Source organism: Solanum stenotomum, chromosome 11, assembly GCF_019186545.1.
Source record: "Solanum stenotomum isolate F172 chromosome 11, ASM1918654v1, whole genome shotgun sequence".
NCBI classification, from domain to species: domain Eukaryota; kingdom Viridiplantae; phylum Streptophyta; class Magnoliopsida; order Solanales; family Solanaceae; genus Solanum; species Solanum stenotomum.
In genome coordinates this window covers 42,970,730-42,986,052 of record NC_064292.1, presented here as the reverse complement: position 1 = coordinate 42,986,052, position 15,323 = coordinate 42,970,730, and the positions used below count along the sequence as shown (strand labels likewise).

Below are 15,323 nucleotides of genomic sequence, written 5' to 3'. Positions count from 1 at the left end.
AAACCCGGCTTTTTTTCAATTATTTATTCTTTATTTATCCAATGGGACGGCCTAGTCCACCTCGCTCAAGCCTCGTGAGCTACTGGGATTACTTTGGCCGGGCTAAGAAAATGCGCTCTTAAATTGGATCCAGAAATCACAATCCAACCATATTAAATCACGGGTTGAGCTGGGCCGGCCCAACGAGCCTAGCCTATATTGAGTGCTCTTTACTTATATCTTCTACCTCGCATAAAATAATACATAATTTTCTCATAACTTATACATGTATTAGTTATGTGAAAAAGAAAAGCATGAGCCAGGCATTGTATTAGCAAGGCAGTATTTTATGTGGAAAATAGAAAACACCAAACAAAAGTTGTATAACTTGTGCTAAATTCTATGTGGAGATTATTTTTTTCCATTTTTGTAACCAAACAATGTATAAAAGTTATGCTAGTTTTAATACATTAGTAACTCATCTCTAATCAACAACCAAACGGCCTGAGTGATTAAGGGGAGAGCTGATCGTGTTACTTGACTAGCATGATTATAACAGATATTGTCTTTCCCGTAATTAGTTACAGGTTTTATTGTATAACTACCCCTTCTCATGGGATGTAAAAATATAAAGAAGCCTTCTCTTCTTTCGCAAATTCTTCAGCTTTATTCTTGTATCATTTAAAGCATTTCCACTTTCCATTTTGTTTCAGATTTGTTGTACAAAGCCAATATTAATACTGGAAGTGTGTTGGAATATGCCCTTGCTTTTACAAGTGCTGCATTAGATAAATACTGCAGTAAATGGAGTGCAGCCCCAAAGACGGGTTTTATTGATATTACTACTTCAAAGGACTTCTACCGGATTTTCAGTGGACTTCAAATCGTAAGATACAATAGTTCATTTGCTTCATTTATTTTATAAAATTTCATTGCACTTATAATTGCCTATTTTAATTGGTTTTGAACACTGATGATATCTCAATATAGCAAATTGTTGTGCACACGTCATGTTGGTCTCTGGTTACAAATTTACCTGATTAATACATCAGCAAGAACTATCAGTTGGACTGTCATGGTTTACGTTGAATCCCTGCAACTTATTACAACTTATTACCTGTAGCTTTTTCTGATTGAGAAAAGAATACCTCTGTCCCTTTTGTTTGACCTTTTTCCTACTTTCGTCTAATAGAGAGTCAAGTGTTTAGTGTTAGAGTAGAGTGTCAGAAGAATTGTGTTCTTATGTTATATGAACTTGTTTAGTAATCTGATAGTCAGAGCTAATGGAATTATCTTTGGTGTAAACTGTTTATCTGATTTTGTTGTCAACCATAGGAATACCTGGAGGAATCTGTTCAGCTACAATCCAACACTTACGAAATGTTGGGCGATTCAGTTGCCTGGGGTGGATGTACAATAATCTACCTGCTTGGGCAACAATTGCATTTTGAATTGTTTGATTTTTCCCATCAAGTCCTCAATGTTGCTGAGGTGGAGTCTGTAGCAATATCGCCAACACAGAAGAATCCTAATTTCCTCCAGGTATGATTTGCAAATTAACCAAATAAATAATGTTTTGAGTTATTTTGAACATGTAGAACTGCATCTGTAAGAATCAAAACTCTACTGCATGTTCTCCTCTTCATGATGGTTTATATTTAATTTAACTAAAATCATTGGAAATAGTGTCAATTATTTTTTTTGTTGTGACAGCTTACTTGGAGCACAATCATTCCACTCACTGCTTTCTTTCTATCTCTCTCTCTCTCTACATATATATATATATATATATATATATATATATATATATATATAGTATATTTAATTAATGGCTGATTCAGTATAGGTACCCAACTTCTTATTTCGTATAGCCATCTCTCCTACATAATGTTAATGACCCCAAAACTGAGTGAATTGCAAAGGTGAACCGGGAGCACATATTGTGTTTTCTAATTTATGCCTTTCCGCAGCTTTCTGTCATTGGGAACTGGGAGTTGGGCTTTTTGGTGATATGCTGGAAGACATTTAAATGGGTTTTCTGCATCATGCTTTTGTCATGATCCATTTTGCCTAAGCCATGATGATACCTAACCCCTTGTTAGGCGAACCCATTATCATGCAAAGTCCATTTGTAAACACCCCCCCAAGAAATGGTGGTACAAGTCATGAGCGTCTAAAAAGAGTAAATACAGTTGAACCTAGAATCTGTGTGCTTTGATATCTTGTGAAAATATCAGAGCATACAACTCTAAGCCTAAGAGGAATTGGTATAATAGCCAAGGTCTTTATAAACCCTTATGGAAGTCCTACACACCTCATATGAAACCACTATATAACTCAACAGTTCCAGGACCTTAGCTGTGATCTGGATATATTTTCAGCAATCACTATAGGAAGGTTGGTAAACCTAGCAAATGAGATTAATCAGAATAAAAAATCTTAAGAAAGATATCATGTGTTTGTTAAAGGGGTGCAATTATGCTCCTGAAAGTTTTATGTAAGATCTATAAACAACAATTCTTTAATCCTGAACTAGTAGTGGCCCTGGGCCTTCTGCTCTTCGAACGTAAAAGGTGGCCAGCCATTCGTCAAGGCCCAGGAATCCGCTGGACATCTCAGCGGCGGGATCTAGGCATATGAATCTTCTATATGTATTCCACTCTATTTGCCTGATTCATTCCAATGCTGAATAATCTGTCTTTTAAGATGAATTTGGGGGTTTCTAAAATTAGTACTTCTTTAGACCTCACATATGTAAATCTCTAACCAAACTAAAAAGACTACCAACAAGTACCAGATCCTAGTCCCAACTAATTCATATTGCTTACTTCGACAACTAATGGACATTTCACATCCTCTTCAGTTCTCTTTTATCACTATTGTTTACTCTCAGTTTGATAAGTAGAATATCATATATTTGACATCCAACATCACTTTCTATCTTCAGGGTATTGAAGGTTTGCTAGAAGCTATGAAGAAAGCAAGGAGGCTAAACAATCATGTGTTTTCAATGTTGAAAGCACGTTGTCCATTGGAAGATAAACAGGCCTGTGCCATCAAACAAAGTGGTGCACCGCTGCATCGGATAAAATTTGAGAATACTGTGTCCGCTTTTGAAACATTGCCACAGAAAGGTGCCTGAGGTCTGCTTCCATTTTCATTGCAGGAGCTTGCATGTATGACCCTTGTTATTGTGTATGTAATATATGTTTATTGATGTACTTGTTGCTCTGAGAATGAAGATCCTACTTGTTGGGTGATGGTATAGATATAGATATTGTAAAATTAAGAACTGAACATCTAATGATCCAATCAACAGATAATAGAGAAAGAGCAGCATATGACTGTCAGATTCGTCAATCTGCCAATTCAGCTGTTTATGTTTTCCACAGCTTGATGGATAATTTGATAGGCCAATGATTCTTTTTCATGTTTTAATGTTTGGGAAAATCGCGCAAGAAGATGAATGAATTTCTGAGGTGCGTGAATGCACAAATGACAATTGATTTGAATTCATAGGAAAAGAGAACCTTCATTTCCTACGAATTGTGTCCAAATTAACTTTGTTTTTTACATAAATCTGTAAATGTGAATGCATTGTGTCATCAACCATTATATATCGGATACCATTGATACAATTTAGGGAGAATTACATCTCAAAAACTAGCTATTGAGATTGGAGAACCCAAGACTATATAAATTCCACATCAGTACATTGCTATATCGATAAGGGACTCGAGTCTCATACTTTGCAACGGACCGTGACAAATAACCTCTTCCACTTCCATTCCCATAACTTTTTTCATGAAAAGTATCTTTGAGTACATGTCAATCTTCTTTCTTTTTCTTCAGACAAAGCTTAATCATTTAGGGTAAAACAGCTTTTTACATTGACAAATCTGAACTGGCTAAAGCTGGAGTGTACTAACCACAAATGCTTTATGATACCTTTTCCATGATTGAAGGATGTATTTTTCAGGTGGAATCCTTGACTTATTTTTGTTTGTCAAGAATCAACAACTATACTAGTCTTTGATCAATTTTGTTTCACACAAATTTTAGTGAGAAAATTACTCATAAGTAATTTTCAAATCTTGATTTACATTTTAATTAGCAGCTTAAAAAGAGCTGTCTATGCTCCCCTAGTGATATACAAACATACAAATGCCTTAATTAGATCCACACAAGCTTCTTGTGGTATCATTAATCAATTATCCCAAACCATTACCAATTCCAATAACATTTACTTAGATAATATGTTGAAGAGTTAGGCAAGATGATCAACTGTGACATTCAATGTTTTTCTTTAAATTTTCTTCAATAATAAAGGAGTACAATAAATGTGAGACACATACATGAGTTGTGTTTTACACAAAGTAATTACATTCCACCTAACTTTATACTTGGCCCTTTTTCTATAATAATGAATACTCTCCTCCACCACTCAAAAGAATTTAATATAAAAAAATATCCAGCTACAGCTTTAATTTGTTTGAGTCATTTACAACAAATTTTTTTTTTCCAATTGGCAATTTCACTTTTTAGGAAATTGATTTTTGCACTTTGCAAGTTAGGTGTGCAATGTCCTAATGTATTGAACTTATTTTAAACACCCAAGATTACTCCTATGTTCCTTCTTTGTGATCTTTAGCAGTGATTTTTTTTCTTCCTAGCTAACAAGACTTTTGTTGTGAAATTAGAAAAATACATCAACTACCAACATTATTAACGTCCACCAAACTACAAAAGGTGAAAAACACCTATTCACATTAAATTGTTAAAGATATTGGTCTTTGTTAAATGGGGGACCAATTATTAAACATGATATAATGATTAGCTCTTAAGGAAACATGTCAAACTAAAAAGGGTGTGTTTAATTGGTAGGAAGAAAAATGTTTGTCACACAACATGTAGTCTTGGATAATATATTTATGGAAAATAAGTGATTTTTTATTTATTTTTTTGTGTTTAGTATGTAAGCAAAAAAGATAATCCCAAAAGTATTGAATTGAATGTTTGAATGGTCCGTTAACTTATAGTAATTGATCATAAAAGTCACTCTACTTTGTTTTACTTTTTAAAAGTCATCCAACTTTGTCTAGTTATCTTTTAGAGTCATTTAATTGAAAATATAAATTTGTAGGAAAAAATATTTCAAAAATTAAGATCAATATTTAGATTTATTTTGGACCCTTCCCCGCTTAAAATGAATTGACTATATAAAAATGCTCTTAATAACGTTTAACAACAAAAATATGATGGTTAAATATTATTAAGGGAATCTCTAATATTTAAAATGTTAGAAATTAAAGAACCATCATATTATTTTAGTTAGTCGTTATTAAAGATATTTCTTATATAATCAACTCATTTTTTTAAGGTCAGGTCACGAATTGGAATAAATTTAGGGTGAGTTGGGTCCTCAATAAAATTGCATATTGATTTTAATTTTTTAAAATATTTTTTTTCTAAAAAATTATATTTGTCATGTCATTAAATAGTTACCAAAATATATATCTTTTTTTATTATTAAAATGACCATGAAAGCTAATTAAGCAAAGTTGAATGAGTTTAGTGGTCAATTATTATAAATTAAGTGACCATCTAGACATTCAACTCAAAAATATTTATATATAATCTAGAAAAACACTATAAGGTGGATGAGGATAAGGTGTTGGGGTGGAAGGAGGGGGTAAATTCGCAATATTGTCACAATCTGAGTCTACATCGTGGACATGGCTGACACTCAAAATCATTGTTGACCCGAGCGAACCCTTGACTTGACATACTTTAAAACTAAATACTGACTAGTGCGGAAGCTTTTAAAAGATAATCATGCAATATAATAACTTAGAAAAAAACTCAACAACTTTATACATAAAAGTCTGAAATATGTATAGTATGCATATACTTATAAAAAGTACAACTATGATCATAACTCAACTGAACCCTCTAACATACTTAAGAAAGATTATTCGGACAAGACCCTTGGCTACCTGAACTCTACTAATAAAATAAATAAACTATTAATACTCAAGATAAATTAGAGCTCTACAAAAGTAAGGAGGTCTCATCATATTTGGATGAACGTGATCCTAATGACGTGTCTCTCTTCCATCCTGAATACCTGAGTATGCATCGTTAAAAGATGCAGCGTCGAATAACGTCAGTACATGAAATGTACGGTATGTAAAATAGTTGAATGAAACACTAGCTAAAATTGAAAATGATGAGCTAAATGAATAGCTCTGAAGATAGACTGAAATAAAGTCAACTGAGTAGTATGAAATATGATTTTCAAATTAAAGGTTGGGAAATATTCTAAAACTGAATAATAGAAACATGACGTCTGCATATCTAAGATTTAGAAAAGAGAAACATCAAATAGTGTGCAAGATGCTTAAAAATATTTTTATCATCTGATGATAAAGTAAAATCGGTTTTATAACTTAAACTGAAAACATGTCTAAAAACTATATCTATGACTGCATAAATAATCATATATGTTCAAACTGTAAAAGTATGTATATGATCTTTAAGTGAGAGTTTCTTACAACTGACATAAATAATGTGAGCTCATGATGCACTAATTGACAATCCCAATTGGGGAAGGCTGCGTTATACCTTGACAGTGTATGAAACCTATCTAGCTAGTGTGGATTCACATGCAAAATGGTCAAACATATGGTATCACATAGTTCTGAAACTTGGGCTCTAGATAGTTCTGAAACTTGGGCTCTAGGGCCTTCGTTCGCTCGATGCTAAATAATCCTCTCAAAATAATCTATATATGCTCATATATAATATGTCATGAAAACTATAACTGAAATCATCTTGTGAGTCTTTTCTCAAATTTGTAAAATTGTACTGTTGGTGAGACTAAGCTCACAACTATAGCATACTGATGTTTTGAGTTTTCAGGATAAAAGAAAATTTTCTTTGAAATCATATCTATTTGTAATGAAAAGTTGTAAATTTTCGTATTTTGAAGTGGCTAAACTTTCTTCAAAACATAATTTTTACAATTAGGTAACGTAAAAACATAATTTCCTAAACTCTTTCCTGAATAATGCATTTAAAACTAAAAATAAGAATAAGAATATATATTTTTTATAATACTTCTGAAAAATCTTAAACATAGTTCTTTAATATACATGAAACCCTTTGTTGCTACCCAAAATTCAATGTATTTTTCTATTAAAAGTGACTTTGTACTCAAATATAATATTTGATGTAGTGCATTATTTATCCAACAAGATCTTGTGAGATTTCAGAGTTCAACACTTAAATCTCACAAGATCTTTTTCATAATAAAAAAATGAATTGCGCTACAAGATCTTTTCTTCTTCATTGATTTTGCTATATCACTGACTATTAATTGTACGATATTGATACATAAATTTTTATGTTGTTACAAACTCTTTTCACTTGAATACATTGATGTAAATACATTCTTGTGATAAATACACTATAGAAACACTCAAATATATTGATGCAAATGTATAACAGGGAACATATACATTGAAATACATGATACAAATATAAAACAAGGAACTAATACACTAAAATACATTGATATAAATTTATAACAAATCACAGATACACTCGAATACATTAATACAAAACAAATAACAATGAGCAGATACACTTGGTACAAATTATAATCAGTAGAAAATACAAATAAATACACTTGATACAAAAGTATAACAAGAAACATATACACTTGAATAAATTGATACAAATTTATAATCAGTTATAGATGCACTCAAATGCATTGATACATCATGAATAATAAGGACCATATATTCTTTAATTGGCTCTTCAAATACATTCATGTGATGAATACACTATAGGAATATTCAAATACATTGATAAAAATGTATAACAATTAACAAGGACACTCAAATACATGAATACAATACATATACAAGTGCATTAATATATTAATACAATACATATATGGGTGTGTTTGATTCTAAATCCACCAAATCTACCTCAAATTTACACTAAAATCCTTCAAACTAAAGATATGAACTCCTTGTTAAATGTCCAATCTTTCAAAATATCACTCATTTAATTCTTACAATAATTTCATCATAAAGCCGCAATTTAAACTTAAACTTCAAAACGTTCTCTTATGGTTGTCAACGGAGTTTCACAAACCATCACGATTAATGCTTTATCGGAGCAAGGGAGAGAAAGCATGGCATCGTTGAGTTTGAATTTGGAGTGCATTCGAAGAGTCATCCATGCAAAAAAGAGGAAGAAAATCATTCATAAAAAAAAAAGAATGTTGCTAATTTTGGGAGAGAGAAAAGGAGGGAAAGATAATTGACAGATATAATGCTTAAAATAGTCTTGAAATACGTTCATTGAAAGATACACTTTTAAATTGATAGCTATTAAATAAATAATGTAGCTGTAAATTATAAAAAAAAATTAAAACTATAGTTGTGTATACATTGTTTAGAACTACAATTGTGTATATTAAACGTAACATATACTCCCTCTCTTTAAAAAAGAATGACATTTTATTCTTTTAGTCTGTTTTAAAAAAAATGACCTTTTCCCTTTTATGGTAACATTTTAATTTCAGTTTTCCACATAACATGTTTAAAGCCACAAGATTAAAGAGCAATTTTGTACATTTGACATAACTTTAATTTAGGACCACAAGATTCAAAAGTCTTCTTTATTTTCTTAAACTCCGTGTCAAGTCAAACTAAGTCATTCTTTGTGAAACGGATGGAGTATTTATTTTACTATGTACTTTTTCTCTAGTTTGACTTGGCACAAAATTTATGAAAATAAAAGAAAAAATTGATCTTAAATATGTTGAAATTAAAGTGTTGAAAAAAATGAGTTTTTTTTTAAAAAAAAAGACTAAAAAGAAAAATAGATCTTTCAAACGAGAGTATCTCTTTTGTTTTTTTCATTTACATTTGCCAAACCATTGGAAGGTCAAAGTCGAGAGGGATATTTACTGTCAGCATCTTCACTCTCCTCTCCTACATTGTTGGCTCCATACTCCATGGCCACTTTAATTATTAACAACTACTATATGAATGCACTACTTCTCTAAAATCTTCAAAAGTGCAACATACATCACATATATTTTTTTTCCATTTGTCAAATCTCACATACATTTTTCTCTCTCTTTGTATCACCATGTCTTCGAAAAGTGCAAATGTTTACACCATTAACAACAGCTCCCCACCGACATCTCCGCGGAACCGGCAAAATTGCCGGAGGAGACTACGCCGGCGGGGAAGCTTTGCAATGTTGCACCGGAAGAACTTTCTGCTGCTTGTATCTGTTCTATACCTTACGGGACTGATCAGCTGCGTTGGCCCCCTGTTTTCCCTGCTGCAATATTCTGGTTTATCAACTGGTGCTGTTTATCGTAGTCATGAGATTTTTCAGAAGCTTTGGACTGATATTGAAGCTGATAATTCTTCTTCAATTCAGGTAATTTTGCTCCTTTCATATATTAGCAGATCTAAACTGATGATTTTTTCCTGTTTTCGGAATTCGTGAAAACCCTATTCAACTTTACTTTTTGAAAAGCAAAAGGAAGAAGAGGAAATTAGTGAAAGTTGTTTTAGTTGAGTACAAATTGTAATTTAGGAAGACTCACATTTTCAATTTTACTTGATATTTTAGTGTATCAAGAGAAAAGAAATATTAGATTTTTTTTTTATATATATTTTAACCATTAATATCAGTTACTTATTCTTCAAATTATCTCGCAAGAGCTAAAACTAAATATTAATTAATCTATGTGAATCCAAAGTTCAAATTGGACAACTAAGAGTGAATGGAGAGAGTATTTTTTTGTCACTTTCTGTGATGGTCCAAAATTGTTGTTTCATTATGATTTAAGCACTTCTGTGATGGTCAATTCTCTTGAACTTTAACATGAATTTATTAGACCTTTTTTTTGGATGCTTTGAAAGCAAAATGTAACTTCTTTCTAAATTAAATACTACTCCTTTTAGTGACTAATTTGTCCACGTCTGATGTCACTTTGAGAAGACGAAAAAAAAATCACTAAAAGGGAATAAAATTGAATTCTGAAAAAGCACACTGAAAAAGAAAATAATCCTGTTGAGACTGTCACTCTCGAATGTAATGCGCGATTCAGATTTAATCGGGCTCAAATGTAGACTCTAGACACCCTGGGAAACCAAAAAAAAAAAACAATAGAGACATATGCATATATGCAGAACACTTATATTTTTATATAAATAGATCTTTTATAATGGTATTCGGGACAACTCACATGCCTCTCTCATTGAATCCCATCCCCTCTTCTCTTACAATATTTTGTGGGAAAACAAAGTAAGAATCTTATTTTAAATATTGAATTTTTTTTGCAGATGATGAATTAGTCCAGTAATTGTGTTAATCCTTGTAATTGTTTAACTTTTTGTTATGTTATGATATAATTAGCTGAATTGATTCACCAATCTTATTGTAGCTGTCCTCTGTCTGGATATACAAAAGAAATCTAAAAGAGCAAAAACCCTGTTCCTTTGGGACTATTGCCTCAACTAAAGGTATCAAAATAACATGTTGCCTTGTGCTAGATTTTGTTCTTACTGAAAACTGAATTGCTCTCTGCACATTTTGTCTACATTTCACTTTCCATAACCGAACCATCAAACTGCATTTTGGTCAAAATTGCATTTTCAATACGAAATGACAAAATTATTATAGTTCATACCATCAATTTGCACCAAGGTTAGAATTTCCAAACCACTTATAAATTTTTGTACGGAATATTAACCTGCTGACTTGACCGAGTCCAAATTTGATGCATAGAGATCAATTGCAGATTTACTAGTTTTCATCTAGTCAAAATAGTAAAGTTGGTGGACACTATTGGAATGCATATGGTTACATTAAATCAGAATAAACTAACAAAAGTATTATGTCAGATTCTCCTGGAGCTAATCTTTACTTAATTGTTGATGCCAATGGTGGCCTCAATCAGCAGCGATCATCGGTATGTAATTTCATGCCGAGTCAAAATGTCACTGTATTTACCAAGTAATTTAAAACTGTAAATTTGTTATATATTTAATTTGTATTTGAGACCCCCAAAGTTTTGGTGTAGTAGTAAGAGAGTAAAAGCAGCATTAATCTGTAGGTTCGGCTCATGTCATAAGTTCGAACCCAGCCAGAGAAGTTAGTATAGTATTAACCAGAATATGTGTCACATTGCAACTAGCTTTACGAGATTTCTCGATTATCATAAAAAAAAAATTGTACTTGTGTGTTCGATCTCTTATTTTATTAGATTTGTCTATCCTTTTTCAATTTTAGATCATTGCTAAAGTACAAAGCTATTGTGTTCCTTTTCAACTTCATTTTTCTTTTTAAATAACTACCAAGTAATGGTTTTGGACGTACCATGGCGGCTCAAATTAATTAGTGGCCTAAAGCCAAAAATGAATCAGAGTCATAGCTTTTATTTTTTTTATTTTTTTTTTAAATCCAAAGTTATTTCTTCTTTTTAATGAAAAAACTTTATTTTTTCTATGGTCTTAGACTATATATATATATATATACCAAAATATTTTTTAATCTTATGATCTTAAACATGTTATGTGGAAATTAAATTTAAAAACTGACAATAAAGAAATAAACATTCTTTAATTTTTCGAAACGAACTAAAAAAAAGACACAATATAATTTATTTTTTTGTTAAAAAATACTTCTAATAATTTTATTATTACTAAAAAAAAAATGGAACCCTCAAATTCGTCTTTAGGACGGATGCCTCATTTTTAAAGGCCCCGCAACGTACCTCATTAGAGAAGCAGTAAGAAGACAGAAGTTATGCTGATTGCAGTTGTTGGTTTTGGGTAGTAACCTTATTGCTTTTACTACAGATTTGCAATGCAGTAGTCATTGCTGCGCTATTGAATGCCACATTACTTATTCCTCGTCTGGAGTTTCACAATGTCTGGAGGGATTCGAGGCAAGTTTCCACATCAGTACTTACTAGTGTGTTAATCCTACCAAGTAATGGTTGAAAATTTACACATCTTTATCGCCTTTCCTATCTGATCTCAAGGTTCTATACTCTCTGAAATTACACATTTTACGATCTCAAGGACATCCTTATATGATGAAAGGATGTGCCAGACGGAAGAAGTGCAATGTTGTGTTCGGATTAAGAAAGGTTTCCTATATTGCTTTCTTATTGAACTCTTGTTTCACATTCTTTGCCTTTCTGTATTTCTAACCAAGCACACCTAACTGCTAAAATGAAATAGGTGTAGGGTGATAGAAGAATATTCCTTTCCATTGACTAGTGTAGGTTCCGTCTCTACGTGCTTCATTCTTGTGCAAGGTTTCTCATGTTAAATCACTATTTCACGTTTGAATAACACCAATAATCACATCCAGTTGAACTTCTGTATTCACAAAGGTTATGTTTGTTGTTTCTGTTTTTGTCACAAAGCAGTGAATTTGGTGATATTTATGACGAAGACCATTTCATGTCCACCCTTAAAGATTATATAGAAATGGTCAAAGAACTACCAACGGAACTGATGGAGAGATATGATTCTAATATCAGCAATATTCAGAATTTGCGAGTTCCAGCTTGGGCACCTCCAAGATATTACCTGGAAGAGGTTTATCCTGTCTTATTTAAGCAGCGGTATGCAATTTTTTGCTTTTCAATTTTTAGTGGATGGCACTTCTTTCCTAGTAGTTAAGAGCTGGCATTGACATTAGTATCACATTATTTTGTTACTTATGCAGACCTACTTTATTTGTATTCACTGGTTACTTTATCATGCAGGGTTGTTCGTATTTCCCCTTTCGCTAATAGATTGTCAATGCATCTTCCATCTAATCTTCAGTTCCTGAGATGCTTTTCCAATTATGAAGCTTTGAAGTTCTCCTTAGCCATATCAGAACTTGCAAAGAAGTTGGTCAAGCGCATGATTGAGAGGAGCTCTAACTCTGGTGGGAAGTATATTTCTGTCCACCTTCGCTTTGAGGAGGTACACTCTCTCTTCCTAGTAGTTCTACTTGCATAGGATTTTCTGGAGGTCCAGTGAATCTGTTGATCTTAAATCTAATGATGAAACATCCATCTTATATGTGAAGGACATGGTCGCCTTTTCGTGTTGTATTTATGATGGAGGACAGGTTGAAAAGTCAGAAATGGATGTAGTACGTGAGAAGGGATGGGGAAAGAAGTTCAAACAGAAATATCGTGTTATTGCTCCTGGTCTCAACCGTAAAAATGGAAAATGCCCTATGACCCCTGTAGAGGTTAGACTTTATTTAGCTTTTTTCCTTTAAATAAAACTTGGAATTTCATCTGGAGAAGAAAATGAATTTATCAGCGTTATACTACCTAAGTGACATCCTGATGTATCTGAATTTATTCGTTGTAGGCTTGTAGCTACTCTTTTGTTTCATATATTTTTCTTTGTCAGGATAGGTTGGCATGATGCTCAGGGGTATGGGATTTGCCAAAGACACTCCGATATATTTGGCTTCTGGGAAAATTTATCAGGCAGATAGATATCTAGCACCTCTGCGGAAGATGTTTCCACTCCTACAAACCAAGGAGACTTTGGCAACCAAAGATGAGCTTGCTCCATTTGAGGTATATGTTGATGACAAGCCATTTCTTCAAGAAATAGTGTGTTGTACATCTAGACATGATTGACCGCCTGCCAATAATACCATCAAATGGACTAGATATTGGACCAATTGAGAAATGGATGTGTCCTCTGTCTATTTTTGCTTGAACTGAACCTAAGTTTGTTTTACAGGGTTATTCATCAAGACTAGCTGCTGTGGACTACCTAGTATGCTTGTTTAGTGAGGTATTTGTAACCACTCAAGGGGGAAACTTCCCTCATTTTTTGATCGGTCATAGAAGGTATCTTTTCAATGGACATGCCAAGACTATCAAACCTGATAAAATCAAGCTTGTAACTTTATTGCAGAACACAAGTACAAGGTGAGATCCTTTTCCTATAGCTCTCGTCTATATTCTTCTCTTTCTGCTTCTCATATAACTGAAAACGAATTCTAGCTTTCCTTGCCTGTAAGCATTATACTTCTATAGGTCAAATTTGATGTGATTTCATGAAAGCCTCAGTTGTTGACACTTCTTGATCTCAAAGGTAGAACTATATGCATTTTTATGGATATGAGTCAACTTATTTGCTCATGAATCATGATATTATCTAGTCGTGAATAATCTAACTAACCTGCATGCAAAAAGTAAATATCAAAAGAAATGGAATGAACGTGCCCTTAAAATTTATCATTTCAGGATGTTTCCGAGGCTGAATCTACCTTGATTTTGGAACATGGCTGTTAGAATAGGAGTAGGAACAAGAATAGTACATAGAATCCTTCTTGGAAAAGGATTGTACTATAGTGTATATCTTAGTGTAATAATGTAGATACAAAAATTCAATAATACTCTTCTCCAATATTTCTCACATGGTATCAGAGCTTCTACGATCCTACGATCCTACGATCCTGATAGAGAATCAAAGAGCTATATATTAATCTTGTTCCTACTCCTATTCTAACAACAACAAGTTCATGTATGAGCCAATTGTAATGCATTTTAGGTTGAATCTCGTCAACCTAGTATCATCTCTGAGTTCATTTCATCTTTTCACATCGCACATTCTCTTGAAGTGCCAGGCAACTTTATCTTAATCATCAAGAGCATAACATCAATGCCTCTTTTTGTTTTTTGTTTTCCTTAAACTGCTAAACAGCTGGATTGATTTCAAGGATCAAATGGGATCAATGCTGGCTGAAAGTGATAGGAAGGGCATAATGGTACCTAGAGTTAAGAAGTCCACCAGAAAAGGTTCTATCTATTCGAATCCTTTGCCTGAATGTAGGTGCCTTTGGGAGTCAAAAAGAACTACCAACCGTAGTAATTCATACCTCATGGTAGATCACTGAGGTTGTTCGATAGTTCTAAGTTTCTCTGATTTGAGCAGCCGAAGTTGATCAATTAACTTGGGATCCTTTTGCAAACACTAGACTTTATGTGCCAATGGGGAGTGGTAGAATAGATCCATAGTTGCAAGTCCAACGTTGATTACAGGAATCGAAGATCATCGTTAAAGCATCTCGAGATTTGCCTTAGCCGGCGAGGCAGGACATTTGATCTTATGTGTAGTTGATATCAGTACCCTTTGTAGTACCTAAACTTCCACTTACTATAGTAGTAGTAGAAATTTTTTTGTTCTTTCTCTTTTCTTCTTACTGCCTTCACATTTCTTTTGGAAATTTGTGCTCGTCTAGTCTACCAGTTGTAATGCTACAAGATTTTTACT

At 32.8% G+C, this 15,323-nt stretch overlaps 2 protein-coding genes across 3 annotated transcripts in view; both read left to right on the top strand.

The window, feature by feature from the left end:
• Positions 1–3,468, top strand: part of LOC125843741 (protein PIR) — a 57,871-nt gene extending 54,403 nt beyond the window's left edge. Inside the window, exons 28-30 of one of the 2 annotated variants that reach the window (XM_049522928.1) lie at positions 693–865; positions 1,315–1,521; positions 2,927–3,468. In XM_049522928.1, the coding sequence (XP_049378885.1) occupies positions 693–865; positions 1,315–1,521; positions 2,927–3,121 (575 nt within the window). In that variant the 3' untranslated portion in view covers positions 3,122–3,468. The remainder of the gene's footprint in view (positions 1–692; positions 866–1,314; positions 1,522–2,926) is intronic. The other variant, XM_049522929.1, reaches the window with a different exon arrangement.
• A 5,640-nt stretch (positions 3,469–9,108) lies between these two features.
• Positions 9,109–15,246, top strand: LOC125845439 (O-fucosyltransferase 10-like). The gene is made up of 10 exons (XM_049524943.1): positions 9,109–9,447; positions 10,460–10,538; positions 10,920–10,987; positions 11,877–11,965; positions 12,455–12,652; positions 12,797–13,001; positions 13,108–13,275; positions 13,448–13,615; positions 13,785–13,975; positions 14,754–15,246. The coding sequence occupies exons 1-10, from the start codon at positions 9,148–9,150 to the stop codon at positions 14,944–14,946; spliced, it is 1,659 nt and encodes a 552-aa protein (XP_049380900.1). The 5' UTR covers positions 9,109–9,147; the 3' UTR covers positions 14,947–15,246.
• Positions 15,247–15,323: the final 77 nt, after the last annotated feature.

Excerpts from the sequence above, each read along its gene's own strand:
- LOC125845439 (XM_049524943.1), top strand. The coding sequence starts at position 9,148 with ATGTCTTCGAAAAGTGCAAATGTTTACACCATTAACAACAGCTCCCCA. Across the intron at positions 10,539-10,919 it reads GACTATTGCCTCAACTAAAG|ATTCTCCTGGAGCTAATCTT; the intron begins GTATCAAAATAA and ends GTATTATGTCAG. Across the intron at positions 11,966-12,454 it reads AATGTCTGGAGGGATTCGAG|TGAATTTGGTGATATTTATG; the intron begins GCAAGTTTCCAC and ends GTCACAAAGCAG.